The sequence below is a fragment of the Thermobia domestica genome, chromosome 6 (genome assembly GCF_964235325.1).
Source record: "Thermobia domestica chromosome 6, izTheDome1.hap1.1, whole genome shotgun sequence".
Taxonomy (NCBI): domain Eukaryota; kingdom Metazoa; phylum Arthropoda; class Insecta; order Zygentoma; family Lepismatidae; genus Thermobia; species Thermobia domestica.
Genome location: NC_137459.1, coordinates 151787390 through 151805960, shown reverse-complemented (window position 1 = coordinate 151805960; position 18571 = coordinate 151787390). Strand labels below are relative to the sequence as shown.

Genomic DNA, 18571 nt, shown 5'->3' with positions numbered 1-18571 from the left:
TAGAAGAGGAAACCAAGATCCAAGGGCGGTAACGAGGAGAGTTGTGAGTTTGTGACCAGGTTCATCGGGATAGACGCAGGTTGTTCAATGTGCTTATAGAGAAGAACCTGGACTCATAGTTGACTGATCACCCCCTAAGAGAGAGAGAGAGAGATCCATGTTAGGCCAGAAACACGCTGGCTGCAACAGAGTTTGTCCTGGATGGCTAAGAGGTTTTCATCTGTCTTGTCACTAGCGCCAGCCGTCTGTCTTGGCACTAGAGCCGCCGAAAGTCTAATACACGAACAGGATCAAGAGCAACCGAGAACGAGCAAAAGAATCATCATCTGTAAAAAGATAGTATGCCTGAGACCCATCCGAAAAGCTAGTCCCTTTTACTCTCCCTTTTCCACCTTCCTGCTTTGTCTGTTGACTTTCGTTTCATTTGGTAGTATATGTAATTAAGTCCCAATTTAAATTGTAAGCCCTAGAATTAGGAGTGTCAGCTCATTCCTTAATCATCCCTTTGAACTAATTTGAGCTATAGAGCTGAGAACCTCCTAGCTGCACAGTGGAACAGAAATTGACACTAGAACCTAGTTAACAGTAAAAAAGAATAATTTAAAATCATTATTTTCTTTCTGTCTTTGGTTATTTGAAACAAATTCTACTTCAAGTTTGTATTGGGTGACAAAAAAAGAAAAGAAAATTGTAATCTATCAAATACTTAAGGGGTAGTAAGAGTTTCAAGGAAACATTGCCCTCGTGTGTAACGCTGCAGTTATTCTAGGTAGGTTTCTAAATACATCTTTAATTGGTTACAGTATTAAGTGTTGCATGTATTACTGTTTTTTAGAACTTCCGTCTAATTTTTCTTCTTTTTCTGCAGGGTCTACGAAATCGAAAATGCATGTGACGTTGTCGAAACATTTCGTTATCCCTGCTTTGAAGCAATTAATTGGTATGCAGCTGAAAATATTCTGATGGATTTGCGGCACAGAAATGCAGTAGGTGATAGGTGTCCGGCGTATATTTTAGATGGTGCCCGCGCGTTAGTAGGCAAACTGAAGCAGTGGGCCCAAGATCGAGAGGTAATGACCAATACAAGAAAAAATATTTTGTTTTGGCACTTTTTAGTTCGTGAGTGTCAATAATTCGTGGAAGTGATAGTTTTATTTAACTCGTACTCAAAACTGTACGTCAACTTTAACGAAATATGACTAGATGTTCTTTTAATAAATATGAATAGGTTTAACTTTAAATTATGAATATATGAACTTACACTTGTAGCGCTAAAAGTATTGTTTATACAGAAAGAGATGTTAATAAGCTACTCTTGATAGATTACGAAAATATCACTGTGTTAAAACAACGTTGAAGAGCTTTTCTCTCTATTTTTCAATGCTTGGAACCGTGGCAGTACTAAATGATTTGTACGTATACTTGCGGCAACTTAAATTGTTTTAATCTAGAAGATGGACTAATTGTACACAGTTTGAAATGTAATATGTTACTTCAAAGGGAATAGGAACAGTGAGTTGTGCAGAGAAGTAGAAATTATACATATCTACTACATATATATTTAAAAATTAAATCGACATTGTCTGTTACCAGGGTGTCTACTCATACTTGAAATACTGGAAATTTGCTTCGATACTAGAAATACTGAAAACGTTCCGGAAGTTATTCCGTAATAATAAAGAAATGTAAAATTTCCGTTTATTTTTCAAGATGGGGAGGGGGGGCTGAGAAGAGGTTAGGAGGGGGGGGATAAGAAAAGATGACTTTACTAATTTTTACATGCTTCTCTTTAGCTTAAAATTGTTGTAGGATGTCCTGAAGTCTTACAACCTTAACAAATTATCCGACTTCCACAAAGAAGTTTCGTGCAGCTACAGAAGTCGAGTGACAGTACAATCATATTTTCACATATTTGTGTATATTTACAAAAAATAATTAAATAAATAAATAAAATAACTAAGAATAATTTTAGTTCGACTGCACGGAGACGGCCAGTGTCCTATCCTGCGGCCTTATCCTAAAATTCTTAGGATTTGCATGTACAGTACAACATATAGGATATTCTTCGTAAATTACGGTTGAGACTGTGAAAGTAAGATAAACTTGAAGAACTGATTAAATGTGTAGACATAGCAAAAACTAAAAATAAAATTAATACTTTTATACAATGCACAAATTGGAGGTTCTTTTTGATCAAAAATAAAGAAATTGGTCTAAGACTATAAAAGTATAAGGAACAAATTATTATAATAAATTATAGCAAATCGCTTGAAGCACTTAATGTCTTTTTAGTCTTTGTCCCATTTCATTTTGCCACGCACACACAAAAAAGTGTAATTTTTAAATCTGTAGTTCTTCTCTTTTCTCTCTTTAGGCTGTTAAAAGGCGAGAGGATGTTCCAAGTGGTGTGGATCCAGCTGTATTATTGAAAGACCTTAATAAAGAAATTCGTATGGCGGACCGTAAAATTAATGCTTTAAATCCGCCAAAACCGGAACGAGAATCAAAACGTAAAAAGAAGAAGCTTCTTGATACAGATTTTGTGGATATTACTCAAACATTGTCTGTAAAGGTACATGTGTTCCGAATATTAAGTATTAGGTTGCGTTTTAATAACTCTACAAAAAATTTTCAAGAGTTACATTTTTTAAAATCAACATTCATAAGCTACACAAACCAAATGTAATCTGATTAATGGTCTTTTGTAACATGATGATTATTGATGTGTAAGATGAAAAATTACTTTCTTACTCGCTTTTTTTCGTTCGTTTGTTTGCTTGTTTAATTTGGTGGCAGGTATGAAATTTTAAGGTACACAAGTTCATAAACAGTTATGTTCTATTTCATCAAAATTCTTGCAGGAACAATGAACTATTTTTCTCTTATCTAGAATTAGTTATGAAAACTATTAGATTGCCATATTCTCAGTAGAAAATAGAAGGTTATAGAGATTCTGTAGTGCTGCTAGCGACGATAGTAAACAGTGAGCTAGTTGTCGTTGTTTAAAAATTTTTGTGCAGGAAACTTTTACTAATCCGGAAGACAGAACTTTTACTATTAGGTTGTGCGAAATTAGAGGAAAGATGTCTGTCAAAAACGCATTTAAATTATGTAAGCTATTGCTTATGTACTGTACACTACGTAGATAAAACGATAATAAAGCAAGAAAGAGCCCACTAAAAAACACTGGACAAGCCGGAGCGTCGCACAGCCGGATTGTAAAGAGTCTACTGTAATTGTTCTTGCGCACCAATTGGAAACCCATCACATCACCACATAAGACACATGTTCTCATCATCATTTCCTGTTTGGCGTAATTTATATTGCAGCCTGCTAAAATTTTTAGTATTCTTTCTGGAACATTTCAAATAGTAATTGGAGCCATAATTGTAACATTTATTGTTTTGGAAGTATGTAATTTCTTTTTCTCATTGTTCCTTACAGTTGAACGACAAGACTGTCAGGTCACCCGCGAAGTCCACGGAAAAAATTGACATACATAATACAAGTCCTGTGTGTCCCTTGCATTTCCCTGGTGTAACCAAAAAGATAATAGTTGGCTTGGAAGGAAAGTGTACGTGTAAACGAACACAGGAGAACAGAAATATCAATATGACTATTCTTCAAAATAATAATATTTCTCGAGCCATTTGCAAGCCTGAACCTTCTGCAATTGATTCACAGCCCGAACATGATCATATTGGAGCAGGTTATTCCAACAAAGCTAATGCAGAATGTTACTTCGATAACTTCGGCCAACGCATTGGGTATGTATAATATTGCATTGTATTGTGTTTCACATACGTTATTCTTGTCTGTATGCTTTACGAGAGAAAAATGCTCACTAGTCTGATAGTCTCAAGAGACAAATGTCAGCGGAATAATGATAGACATCGTACCCAAGGAGAGGGTGGATGAGTATGATTATTCCTTGGGTCAGTTCTCGGGATCTAGTGGCGATAATTTATTGTAATTTATTATCAAAAACAGTGTCACAATTTATATACACTGTATTTATTTAATGACTAGCTGAATATACCCATTCTTCGCATGGGGGCTGTATTTGGAAGTCAACGCCTGTGGGAGTATCACCATTCATTTCAGCGACCGTGAAAACTATGGATTTGACACTAATATCGGTCATTTTGACCAAATTTTGGTAACTCTCGATCCACTCGTCTGGTCCCCAGGCTGCACGCAGACAGACAGACAAACAAACACACAAACAAACTCTTTATTTTATTTATATTAGATTAGAATGTGTGCACATCCAGTTGTCTGATTCAAGGGTGCTACGGCATTGGTGCAACAAGATAAACAAATCTCAGCAGAAATCAAATGACATTGAGAATACTAATATCTTGACTAAACTTATCTAAACAAAAGAGGAAATAGTGATATATAAATGCTGCATCAGACGTTGAACTAGTCATTTATTCTGGGTTTTCTAATAACCTGACTTCGGACCAATTTACATTAGATTTTGTGAGCATTACGTGGATAATATACAAGAATAATCGTTTTTAGATTCTTCATATAGATATATAGGTAGGTAGATAGATAGATAGATAGACAGACAGATATGCCATGATCTAATAGGTAAATGTCAAATTTTCTTACAATTTCACAAAAGTTTCTTGTCCATTATTTCAGGAACGGAAGTCATTAATTGATGAGTTTTAGAGAGTAACTGGATTTCATTCATGTTTAATATTACATTAAAAGATAGAAATTTATCAAAAATGGGACATTTTGGAGTCGAGAAAGGAGTTTGCCGTCTTTTCCACGGAAACTGTTCGGTTTTCTGGATTTGCCAAAATCTGCTTCACACATAAATATGATAAAGCAGGATATTGTATTTTTTTTTTCTCGAATTAAAAATTAAGAAATACGAAGGAAATAACAATAGACATTCTGCAACAAGATATAGTTAGTTTCGAAGGCTTTGATGTTTTATATGTAGACTAGCCTTTGGCTAACTTGGGGCTCCGCCCTCAGAACCCCAGTTTCCTCGGCCTACGGCCTCGCATTTCTTATCTATCGCCATTTACATCAACGGTGAATTTCGTGAACTTGCTCTTCATATTTCCTGAATCTGCTCATCCGGGGGCTTCGTCCCCACGCACTGTCTTTGCTCAGCCTACGGCCTCGCATCTCTTGAACCCACAATTCTATCGGTTCTTTTCCTATTTCAGCTATCTAAAAGATAAGATTTTGTATCCCAAGAAAACGCCCATTTAAATAACGGGAATTTCTTCATCCCCGTTTAGATCCCTAAGAAATTAAAAATGTTCACTTTTGGCAATTTTCCTGTCGGTTAGTCCTGAAATGCTATAATCATGCCAAATTTCATCATTCTAATCATGCCGGAAGTGGCTAAACATTTTGGGGTGTAGAAGACGTCCCATATAAATAACATGGGAAAGATTTTTCAGTTCCCCATAAAACCACTCTACGGTTGGAAATTTTTATTTCTGATGATTCACTTAGGTAACGCTAACGAAAACGTACAAGCATACCAAATTTCAAGTTTTTATTCCAGTTCTAAGTATCTAAACATGAGATTATAAGTTAAAAAAAAAAAAAAAAAGGCTCATTTCAATACCATGGGAAAATTTTTCATCCCCTTTTTAGACCCCTAAGAATTAAAAATATTCACTTTTAGCAATTTTCCTGTCGGTTAGTCCCAGAAAGCTACAATCATGTCAAATTAATCATTGTAGGCCTACAGGAAGTGCTCCATAATTTATGTTAGCTCATGTAGTTTTATATATAGTTAATTAACTAGTTTGTTATCATTACTCTGAGAACATGTCTATTTATTTGTTGGTTTAAATGTTAACTCATGTGTTCAAAACACTTCAGCCAATTTGTAAACGTTCACATGGACTAATATAAACAATTTACGAGTATGTTCCATGGGCTAAAAAGAAAAAAACGACAGTAAACGCGAAGATGTTATGATGAAATAATATTGCTAATGTGTAAAGTAGTTCGATAGTAGCACTGGTAAATTTGCCTATCCGGAGGCTTCGCCCCTACATACTGTCTTTGATCGGCCTACGGCCTCCCACTTCTTGAACCCACAATTCTATCCTTTCTTTTCCTATTTTCAACTATCTAAAAGATAAGATTTTGTATCCCAACGCCCATTTAAATAGCATGGGAATTTTTTCATCCCCCTTTAGATCCCTAAAAAATTAAAAATATTCACTTTTGGCAATTTTCCTATGGGTTAGTCCCGGAAAGCTACAATCATGCCGAATTTTATCATTCTAATCCTGCCGGAAGTACCTAAACATTTTGGGGTGTAGAAGGCGTCCCATACAAATAACATGGAAAGATTTTTCAGTTCCCCATAAAACCACTCTACGATTGGATTTTTTTTTTTTTATTTCTAATGATTCACTTAGGTAACGCTAACTAAAACGTACAAGCATACCGAATTTCAAAATTTTATTCCAATTCTAAGTACCTAAAACATGAGAGTATAGGTCCTAAAAAGGGCCCATTTAAATAACATGGGGAAATTCTTCATCCCCTCTGTAGACCCCTTAAAAAATTAAAAATATTGACTTTTGATAATTTTCCTGTGTGTTTGTCCCGAAAACCTACAATCATGTCAAATTTAATCATTGTTGTCCTACAGGAAGTGCTCAATAATTTGGGGCTGTAAAAGATGTCCCATATAAATAACATGGGAAAGATTTTTCAGTTCCCTATAAAACCACTCTAAGTTTGGAATTTTTTACTTTTACTGATTTACTTTGGTAGTACTAACCAAAACGTTCAAGCGTACCGAATTTTAAGTTTTTATTCCAATTCTAAGTACCTAAAACGAGATTATTAGTTCAAAAAAAAGTCCCATTTAAATAACATGGGGAAATTATTCATCCCCTCTTTAGACGACCTAAAAATTAAAAATATTCACTTTTGGTAATTTTCCTGTCGGTTAGTTCCCGAAAGCTACAATCATGCCAGATTTAATCATTGTAGCCCTACAGGAAGTGCTCAATAATTTGTCAGCTCACGTGGTTTTATATATAGTAAAGATTGAAAAAACTTACTGATTTTACAGCTCGTCTCGGCTCTGTATGCTTCTGGTTGATGTACAAAATATATAATTTTCCGAACAGCAAAAATATTGGAAAATTTTCAAAGGATTTTTCATGGGAGTCTCAATATCTTGGACGTCTGTTTTGAAATTTCGTAACAAGTGAGTTTGAAGCGTACTTGAATATTAACGTGCGCGAAAGGTACTGTTAAGTGTTCTCATCAGTGATTATATTTGTTCATAAAAGTAAATTCATATAAAGTTTTATCGTTTCATTTTCTTTCAAATGATATGTTTTGTATTACAGTGTTAAATTCGAAACTGGAATAACAGATGTGACGTCTCAACCCAATGCAGTTGTTATAATGGAACCGCAAATTGCAGTCCCTTCCAAACCGAGCTGCTCGTACGCTACAAATGAAAATACCATTGAACGCATGAGGTATGTAGAAATTATTTTATTTATTTGTTCTTGTTAGAATGGAAAGTGTTTAATTGAATATTGTTTTTCATTAAACAGTTTATGCATCAGTTTGTAACTTCTGAACGCTCATAATGTAACATATGTGATGATAAAGAACCAAATATTTTCCATTAAATTTTATACTGAAGTGATAATTTTGAGTATTTCCTCTATTGACGGGAAAATACTGGGTGTTTCAAAACAACACCGACAATATTCATGCTTCAGATTCCTGCGGTACTTCCGCAACAATTTTTATAGTGGTAGTTTTTGAGTACTTCAAATTATATGGCCATAGCCAAACTCCCTTTACAAAAATTGTTGCAGAAGTGCATTAGGATTCCGAAACATGAATATTTGGATAGGGCACACACTAGTTCGTAAGTGATGTCTACACCCGACTACGGCTCCCATAGTATTGGAGCTATGGACCTTTAAAGTTCATTTTTTCATGTTTTCGGCAGCCTATAACTTCGAAAGCAAGTGTTTGTGACCCATGTTGGTCTGTACTTTTTGTCTTATCTTGGTGTCAGGAGTCACCTCCCAAACGTCGTCGGTGTTATTTTGAAAGACCCTGTATAACATTACACGTACTCCTTGGGCGTTAGTTCATAGTTTAAGATTTTCAGTTGCATGATTGTAAAGCTGTTTAATGCTGAATGCTACTCGTTGATTAATGTTGGAACTAATGCGCGCAGGAAAGATGCTTTTAAAATCGTAGAACTGTACAAAATAACTGACACAAAGAAAAGTCACAAGAAATACATTTCATATATATATATATATATATATATATATATATATATATATATATATATAAGGAATCGAAAATAAAATTGAAACTCTAGTTAGTGGGTCATATAGTAATAAATAAATAAATTCTATATGCATTCATGATTTGAAAGACCTTGCAAGAAGAAAAATATATATCGTTGGTATGTTTAAACATGAAATTAAAAAAGATTTGGTAATTCGCTTTTTAAGAATTCACCTCCGGTGCTTGGGGCCTCTGGTTCGATCCCAGCTCGCGCCGTGTGGACTTTGTGGTGGATAAACATCGTGCTCGTGGGTTTTCTTGGGGTTCTCCCGTTTCCTCCCAATTTCTTCATTGCACCATGTCATTCATTTCTCATCATCACCGTCTCCTTTAGCCTAACCGGCATAACCGTGGGACGTAAAACTCAAAGATTTCTTTTCATTTCATTTTTTCGCTTTTTAAGAAAAAAATAAAAAGAATTAATGTATATAAAGCAAATATAACTATAATAGTCATTCTGCAATAAAATAATTGTAGTTCTGAAGATCTTGAAATTCTATATGTCGATTGAATATTTGAGCGAATTCTGGTGCCCGCTGTGGCTCTGCATTTGTCTAATTGGTACACAAAAGAATAAAATTAATCAACTTCTGAAGATGAACTGAAACTTAGGTCTTTTGAACAAGATTGCCTCGTTGCGATGCTTTGTTCCGAAACAATAACTTACGAGGCAAGAATGCAAAAGGGGTTTCCAGGCTGAATCTTATTTGAAGAATTCAAATTTAGGACTTAAGAGAAAACGGAGCGATCCAATAATATAACTGATATACTGGGTGGGCCAAAGGTAAGTATACACCCCTGCGTTGATCAAGTATAACATTCTAGCTTATAGATTTATTTGCTTCGGCTGTTCCGAGCTTAAGTTATAAGTAAAAAGACATTAAGAACAAATACTAAAAAAAGTAAGTCTACCTGCTTAATAACAATGAGAAATGGTATAAGAAGCAATGAGTTGATCAGTATGGGACTGTATATCTACTTTTGGGCCACCCTGTATAATTAGCAGGTGTGACTTTGTTGCAATTTGTTTTTCGTCGTCACAAGAGCTTGCTTGTCTTGTTCAGAAAAATCTCTCAGTTGTGTATAATTGTATATATATTTTACTATGAAATAAGAAGTATTTTTAATATGGAACTTTCTCTATGTTGTAGGCCTACCAAGCCAAACACAAATATTTCCGTGTATGACTTCAGAGAAGACTCGGATGAAAGCGATGACGAATTAGGTGATGTCCTTGTTATTGACGAAACTCCAAAGAGAAATAGTCGACAGGTAGCTGCACCACAACAACCACCACCACCACCACCACCACCAGACATGAATGGTATGATTCCTGCTTTATAACATTTACTATATCGACAATCATCATGTTGTTGACCATTAAATATTAGAAACGTCGTACATAAATGTTTTCTTTAGCATATTTATTTAGTCTAAAAAGATACATCTTGGTTAAGGTTGGTTTATAATAATAATAATAATAATAATAATAATAATAATAATAATAATAATAATAATGGACAGAATAAGCTACATTTTTTTCCTAGTCTAGTGTGTAGCAAAATTTCTTGGTTGTTTCAAAACCGCCGTTTGATACAAGTTTCTTGTAGTTGCAAAACTTACCTGCATTTCATTGTTCAAGTACTTTGAAATTGTCGGCAAGAAATATTCTAGGATAATAACTAGCTTGAAATCATGGTGTGTCCGTAACTTTTTTTTTTTTTTTTTTTTAATTGTAGTCTTTCGATTAAAAAAAAAGAAAGCTATAATATATTGCCGTTTCCGTGTGACATATATATTTACTGTTTAACAACTGCATGTAATTTCAAAACTTTTCCATTTAAAGACAGTTTTCATTTGTGATAAAAGGTATAGTCCTTTTCGAAGTTCTGTCATTTCCTGAAAATATTTATATATATGTACTGTGAATATTGACATTAGGTTGAAGCTCTCGTTACCTTGATATTACCTTGAAGACATTAGCCTTACAGGTTTTGGTGCATGTGTTCCAAAGCTCAATTCCACCTGGGGACTAATTTGTTTTCGACGACGTAGCTTCGTAAGGATAGTTATTTTGGTTGTATAGTTCCGTTCTTCAACCGAAGTGTAGTTCGTATTATAAAGAATGCTGCCTTCTGCGTGTGGTGGCTCGTGCCATATATGTCATTGTTGGAAGGATCTTGCGGAAATCACCCTCGATAACTGAGTGGTCCACTAGAACCCTTATTTCAAACGATCGACAGTCGCTTTATCAACTCATGTGGAGTCTTAGTTGCCACAGTCCCTGTTCCAAGACCATCTTCCTTGTTCTTACATTGTCTGACTTCTGTTTTATATTAGCTGTAGTATTGAGAGGAAAGAACAGACACAGTGAGTGTTAAGACGTCACAACCGCGCAAATGTGGTCAAAAGATGGATGGAGGGAGGAATGGGTGCTGTTATTATAAAAATCAGCATGGTAACTTGATAGAAATTTGCCGTACTGCACTCCTGTTGAATGAACACACTATAAGTGTGTATAAAGGTAACTAGAAATACAGGGTCTTCGAGAAAAAATGATAAGAGTTATGTTTGTTATGTTTGGCAAGACAGACATTTCTCTGACATTTCATGAACAGCTCTCAGGGAGAGTAGATAGCTCCACGGTGTGGTGATTTTCCAAAACGAGTGGAAGCGCAAGTTGAAACACATATTGAGTGATGAATGGTCACATAATGGGCGTACAGTTGATTCATTATCATCAGTGAATTAAGTAGCAACTTCATGTGGCGTTACATGACGTTTAGTATAGTTTAGTGTACGGGAAGTGTGTTCGTGAAACAAGAACGATGTCAACCATGAAGGAAAAAGCCGGATGTGTGTTATGACTGGTGGAACACAAATCAGTGACTAGGATCCAAAGCCAATTTAGACAGTAAAAAAAAAAAAAAAAAGAAAAAGAAAAAAATCAGTACATGCAAATAATGTTCGGCGTTCGTACATACAACTCAAGGAAATATGTAATGTGGCAAAAAAAAAAAAAAAAAAAAAAAAAGGAAACTGGAAAGAATGACACAGTCTTGTGTGCGTGGTCCACATGCGTACAAAATCCAACTCTTGCAGGAAGTTAAACCAGAAGACAAACTGTGGAAACGTGAATTTGTAGTGAACATTCTTTAGAGAATTTATACCGATGATCAATTTTCATTTCTCATCCCTTCTGATCAAGCTACTTTTCATTTCAGCGAGTATGTTCATAGGTAGAACTGTTGTATATAGGAGGGAAGGGGACACGGTGGCTCAGTGTTAGAGCGCTTACCTATGGTGCCTGCGTCACTGGTTCAATCCTTGGCCAAGTAAGTTTGTGGTGGACAACATCGTGTCCATGGGTTTTCTCAGAGCACTCTCGTTTCCTCCCATTCCACCAATTCTTTCATCGTCATTCACTTGCCTTAATCATCCGCCTCCCTTAGCCCAAACGCTATAATTGACGTTAAACTGAAAGATTTCATTTTTGTTGTATATGGGGGAGTTGAACAACAATACGTTATATACGAAACACATTAGATTCACGCAAAGTCCACGCCTGGTATGGTCTGACGAGGAATCAAACCATTGGATCCTTTTTCTTTGCCGAACAAACAGTCATCGTAAATTCATACCTGGACATGTTGGAACTTTTTTTTTTCCCCCTCAAATCGAGGCCATGCAAGCACCTACCTTTAAAATTTCCTTCGAGCATGATGAGACACCCCTTACTTTGTTCGTATTGTCACGTGCTTTAGATGTTCATCCTGGAGATCAATGGGTCGGACGTTAAGAACCCATTCCTTTGCCCCTCAAGAAGTACCGATGTTAGCCCTGTGGGGTTTTATCAAAAGTATTGAGTATCGTAGAAATTAATAACGTAAACCGTCACATTCAATCATGAATCAGCGAGACAGTTGGTACTGTTTCACCAGATACGCTGAACAGAGTCTGGTCAAATTAACTATCGCCAGAACGTGTGTAGTGCTGTGAACGATGCACAATAGAACCATACTGACAAGCAAATGCATATTAACATTTTTTGTCACAGTAAAGTGGATACTAGTAGCATTGCATTTGCATTTGCTCTGAATAAACTATTTGTGTTGCCAAACAAAACAGTGTCATTCAATCATCCAAAAAATGAAATGAAATCTCTGAGTTTTACGTCCCACGGTTATGCCGGTTAGGCTAAAGGAGACGGTGATTATGAGAAATGAATGAAATGGTGGAATGAAGAAAGTGGGAGGAAACGGGAGAACCCCGAGAAAACCCACGCACACGGTCAATCATCCAAGTTCATCTCACCTGCATAGTAGGTATACGAAACGCTAGAATTCTTTCTCGAAGACTCTGCATACAATGTTGGAAGTTTATGCACTATCATTTAGTAAAATAATCTGTCAGTCCAGTGCTATTCACAAAATTCAGCGCATTGTAATTATTGAACATTAATTTATCTGATGAGCCACAAAAATTAACTAATTATTGAATATTTACGTTGTAATAAATACAACCTTGTGTTGTTATACTTCTTAATTCATATGTAAGTGTTTCTGATTCTATGTGAAGGTGGAGTTACGTACTAACAAAAAGCGTGTGTACCTGTGTGTGTGTGTTCATATGTGTTATATTGTCCTAAGTGTAGTTGTGTATGTACTTGTATTGAAAAGAAAATGGTGGGGCGCTGTTTACTTGTGTAAGATACTTAATTTCTTCTTAAGTTGCTGTTATGGATAATTTTGACGAGTTGGCAACATTGAAGTGGGATGAGGATGATATATTTGTTCAGCTCTGTAGCCTTCCAGTTCAAACTTCACTTTCGTCTGACTCCCTCCCCTCGCTTATAGCTTGTTCCTTGTATACTTCTACCTTGCTAAGGAATGCCATTCACTGTCACGTAAATGCACATTCAAGTTGCGAATTTTTAGAAATTTCAAGCTATTTTATTTCCCAGGAACCTTAACACAATGCATGTTTAGAAAATGTGGTTGAAGTCGTAGTTGGCTATTGACGTGAAAGGTTGTAAAATATACAGATGTGATCTGAGGGAAGCAGTTCAGCTCATAGGATGTCAGTAGCGTACAGCCAACCCAAAATATTGTTTGACAACTTTGAAAGCGTAATTTTGAAGTATTCTCCCAAATTACAAAAAAGCAGTTATTCTTAAGAGATTTTAGTCAAGACTGACTTTACTATCGTTCACACAAATTCGAAGACATTGTAACATCAGATAGTTTAAATATTTGTCAGCTAAGAGCTTCTTATTATGCTGGTACTTCTTCAACCTTGCTAGATTTGGCAATTATATCAAACTAAACAAAAGTCGTAAAGTTTGGTCAACTTGCAATCCTGGTTTTTCTAATTTACAAAACATATCCTATAAAATTGCCCAAATATAGTTTAAAGCCGACATCAAGGGGAACTATAAAAATATTGACAATGGTGCCCTACTGTTGGATGAAGCGTCAATGCCGTGGCATGATATTCGTAACCTTGATAATACACTTGATCACAAAGCATCTTTCTCAGTGAATTTGTCATAGTTGTGTACAAAAGTTTCTCCCTGCGAAATTTCTCTCTACACTCCTAGGGTAAGACAGATATGTCGATAAGATACAGCTTCTCAATAGGCATTCAGCAATGTCAATAGATGTGATCTGTGCACAGTCATCTGTGGTACTCAGGTAGAAATTTCTTTCGCCATTTTCTCATCGCCTCTAAGATGTCATGTCTGAGTACGTATTTAACGGAGGTAAGGAAGTGAGCTGCAAACACTTCTCAAGAGTTGGCTATTTTGCAGTTGACAATTCAAAAATGTTTGTGTTGTGACACCACATCTAGCAGTGGCTCGAATATCCGCTTGTAGACATTCTCCGATTCGCCACAACCTTCCGATAAATTTACCAATTTTCTTTCTCTTCAGTAGACAACATTCATCCGGAAGCCGGTCCTTTGGTACAAGTGCCCTCCCGAGACAACGGTGCCAGCAATTGTACACCATAAAAGTGTCTCTATTTATTCTTACCACAGTGTCACGATAGGAAAATCTCCCTTCTCGAAGGCCTACCACAGAGCTCCATTCAGATTGGACTAAGTGCCTTATTCTCATTGTCCCTTTCGAGCCATTTTGCATTCTTAGCAAAATCCCTTGCATTGACACGAATTTTTATGAACAGCTTCACACATCTTAAATGTGCTTTGCAAATGAGACGTAGCGCTTTATGTGTATTTTGTGTTTTGTGAGCTTGTAACTTGTCTCAATGTTAAATCAAGTAGATGAATATTCTGTTCAGTATCTATTCACTTAGCCAACTTTTTGTTGGATTGCAATATAATATTTGGTAAATAAACGTGTAACTTGTTTGTCTACAAAATAAATCTAGTGTATTTATTTTCAATGATTTTACTTGAAATTAACAAGATAATTTAGTGATACCAAAAAGATTTGTTAAGCCTAATACAGTATATAGAGAACGTTAATAAAATGATTGAAAGAAGTGAACATTTTACATTTTAAATATTGAGACTTTAGTTTTGTGGTTTATGATTATAAGCAAATTTAATTGACCATGTATGTACTACGAACACTAAATACTGACATACGGAATTAAGTCAAATCCTTTTGCTGACTTTAGATATATTTCTATAGTGTGTCGAATCATCTAATACGGGTTCGATTCCCGGTGGGGACACTTGGTCGAAAAAGTGTAACAGCTTTTTCAGGCTAGCTGTCCTAAGTGAGGTTTTTCGTTTGGCTTTTTTAATTCACATCAGGCATATGCCGTGATGCTACCTTACATAATGGCTGCAGACCGCTTCCTTCCTTCCCCGATTCCCCAGTAGTGTAATTGCCAAGGAACGTTGTTCCTCATACGTAATGGGTTAAAATGGCCATATTTGCCGAAAGGTCAGAAATATAATTTCTAATTCTAATCCCGAATCATCTAATATTACTTAAAACTATGATTAAACTATATATAGAAGAGTTAAACATGTGTTGCTGCAGGCATGATTTGCCGTTTTCTATGCACTTTAATACTAGAATGTTTTGTCGTAATTAGTAGTTAATTGATATTTATTTTAAACAGAGCCGCAGCGGAATGGAGACGTACCAATACAGTCAATGCAGGACATGGATATCGGTGGTGAAGTTGATATTGAATCTGACAGCCCTAAAAACGGAATAGATGAGCTACTTAAGGCTTCAATATTTACGGAAAACCAAGAGCCAATTGTTGCAAGAGCTATGCCAAATGCTTCAGTAGTACAATCACGGAAACGAAAAGTACCTTGCTTGTTAGTGTGAGTTTATTCTTACTAGTAATTTTCTTTTGTCTACTAAATTTGAAAACGGGAAAATAAAAGGTACTTGCAAGAGGAAGTTAACAGTTTCATAAAAAATAATAAAAAATGCTGTGTCGACCAATGAGTCATCACATTAGACTTCCAATAAACAGAAAATTTTAATAAACAAATCGATTAAAATTCAAGCCGAATCAGAGTAAAGAATATTAAGAAATTGGTAGGAAATAATGAGAATGGTTGCTAGATCAACTTTCTATGACCATACCCTGTAATCTAGGAGACTAACGGTAAATAGAAATAAATGATGATTATAAATAGTAGGAGATATGGTCATGTAGGAAGAAGTAAAGAGTATCCTGTGGATTTCCACGAACGCAATATTCGTACACCACAAACTGTGCTTGTTACAACCGAAGTTCAGGCCTATAACAATGAGAATTGTGGTGTGTTCGAGTAAAACCAAATGGAAGAGTTGAATATCGGTGGAGTAGCAATAATTATTAATGCAGTTGCAATTCAGCACGATGTCCATTCTCTTTCTTTTGTTTCTAATCTTTCTCTTCGTGGATTAGAAGACCATGGTTTGTTATTCACACATAACAAAGTAAGAGGTCACTACTTATGTTTCTGTTCCCCTGTTTTCGTCAATTTGTAAGTGCCTTTTATTTTCGTTTTATAATTAATCGTAGGTAGATGTGTACAGTATAGCCTACTTAAAAACTTCAAATAAGCGTGTAATACTGAAGTAGATACAAATAAAAATCTCACCTGGTATACTTCCAGTATTGAAAAGATCATAATATTTGCCCTGATGGATTCAAACATACGTAAAAATGGTAAAGAAGAAGGTGGATGTAAATAAGCCAGCCGCCCGTTTATTTTTCACGTCCATCTTCATGCTTACTTTATTATTATTATTATTATTATTATTATTATTATTATTACTTATGATTGTCAAGTTCTAGACGAAATATATTTGCTCTAATATTTAACATATACTTGGTTTTTACTTTTATTCAAATTGAAAATGGTGTCCTTGAGTGATCGTAATATATATATTATTTTGGTTTTCCACTTTAAGGATCATGATAATGCATCTTTATTCATACTATTTTTGTAGGAAAGAAAACACACACTGATGCATTGTTGACATAATTAAGTTCGTATGAATTTTCCTCAGAATGGCAATACTACATTGAAGATCGTGTTCCATCTTCTTCACTTTTTTTCACTTTCTTTTGTAAATATATCAGTAGCAGTAGAAGCAACAGAAAATTGAATAAATTTAATAGATAATTTTTTCAATGAATTTTATTTCGTTTCTGTCACGAGATCGGAAAAGTACTACACATACATGAAAAAACTATACATATATTACAAGAACAAACGCTGTAAAATAAAATAGTAAATAAAGTAACCTACGTTGACGTTGAAAAGAATATAAGTACAAACCAGTGTGTTCTTCTATATGGCACTGTAATTAAGAAATATCATTAATTTCAGTTTAATTCTATTATATAGGAAGAGCACACATCGTTCTGTTATTCATAGATAAGCATTGTCGTTGTCTGTAATACCAGCTTTATTTTCATTGGTTACTTCCTGTCTTACCCAGCAGCCAAGTTCGTTACAAATCGGAGTTTTCTTCGTTCAATATATATAGAAACTTCATAACTCCGTCAACATATTTTATTTGAACAATTAGATATGACGAAAATTACCTATTGCTACAAATGCAGTATAAAATACTTATTTTATTAGCTGCGAACTATGATCTCTGTGATTTGGCATTTTTAGCTTTAGGCATGGTAAAATGAAGTTTTTTAACGACACACTTTGTTGTACGCTCACGATATCGCGACACACTTGTTTGATCTTTTTTTGTTAATATAAATTAAATTTAGTATAAGGCTATAAGTGTTTCTACAATACTATAAATTAATGTTTCTGTCATATATTAAATGAAAGTCATTTTTGTAAGTCTTCCAAACACTCTTAATTATACAATTATATCCTTGATTGAATACGAGGGAAAATCGAAAAGATTTTGCGCTTTTTTTGAGAGTGTAATACATTTAAATGCAAAATTGAGATATGCGAGTGATGCGGTAGGCTTTTCTTGGAACGGTCCTAGTGTATTTTTTTTTTTTTCACCACACGGCGCTGTTATCAGTTCCCAAAGATGGCCGGAGTGCTCAGGACGTCGCTGCCTTATGAGCGGCAAAGTGTTATTTGTTTTCTATAGTGCAGAGGACACACAGCCACAGATATCCACAGAGAAATGGAGCTCTTGTGTGAGGACAAGTACTTAGCAGTGCGAAGTGTGCAGTGGTGGTGTACAGAACTTGAAAATGGAAGAGAAAATGTCCAGGACAATGAGCGATCGGGCCAACCGCATTCTTCACTAACAGTGGATAACATGTTGACGAAATGCATCGACGTGTTCATCTGAAGGACATTTTCAGGAAGCTTGACATTTACTATAGCAGTGTTTATGACATTGTCCACGATTCGTTGGACACAGCAAGGTAATATGTCTGTGGGTTCCTAAGCTTCGTAATAATGTCAACAAGAGCAAGCAAATGATCGTGTCACTGAACCAATTACAGCGTTATATCGAAGAAGGCGACAATTTTCTGAAATGTGGACGACGAAATGTGGATACTGCATCACACTTCTCAGTCAAAACAACAGAGTATGGTGTGAAAACATGTGATGTTTACCCTATAGGATGAAGATCCAAGTAGAGTAAGCATTTCATTAGGTAGTCATTGATCGAATATTTCACCCGATCGTTAACGGCGAAACAAGTTATCACTAGAGTAATAGATTGTTCACCGCCAACCACACGTAGGCAAAAATTCAAACAACCTTAGACTTGTGAACAGAATGAAACTTTCGCATCGTTTGAACTGAAAAAGAA

At 35.4% G+C, this 18571-nt stretch overlaps 1 protein-coding gene across 2 annotated transcripts in view; it reads left to right on the top strand.

Annotated features, from left to right (window-relative positions):
* Nucleotides 1–18571, top strand: part of LOC145688270 (histone lysine demethylase PHF8-like) — a 93489-nt gene that overhangs the window by 45495 nt on the left and 29423 nt on the right. Inside the window, exons 9-14 of one of the 2 annotated variants that reach the window (XM_081762260.1) lie at nucleotides 869–1070; nucleotides 2375–2572; nucleotides 3445–3767; nucleotides 7362–7496; nucleotides 9486–9658; nucleotides 15432–15639. In XM_081762260.1, the coding sequence (XP_081618386.1) occupies nucleotides 869–1070; nucleotides 2375–2572; nucleotides 3445–3767; nucleotides 7362–7496; nucleotides 9486–9658; nucleotides 15432–15639 (1239 nt within the window). Of the gene's footprint in view, nucleotides 1–868; nucleotides 1071–2374; nucleotides 2573–3444; nucleotides 3768–7361; nucleotides 7497–9485; nucleotides 9659–15431; nucleotides 15646–18571 lie in introns of both variants that reach the window. The other variant, XM_081762259.1, reaches the window with a different exon arrangement.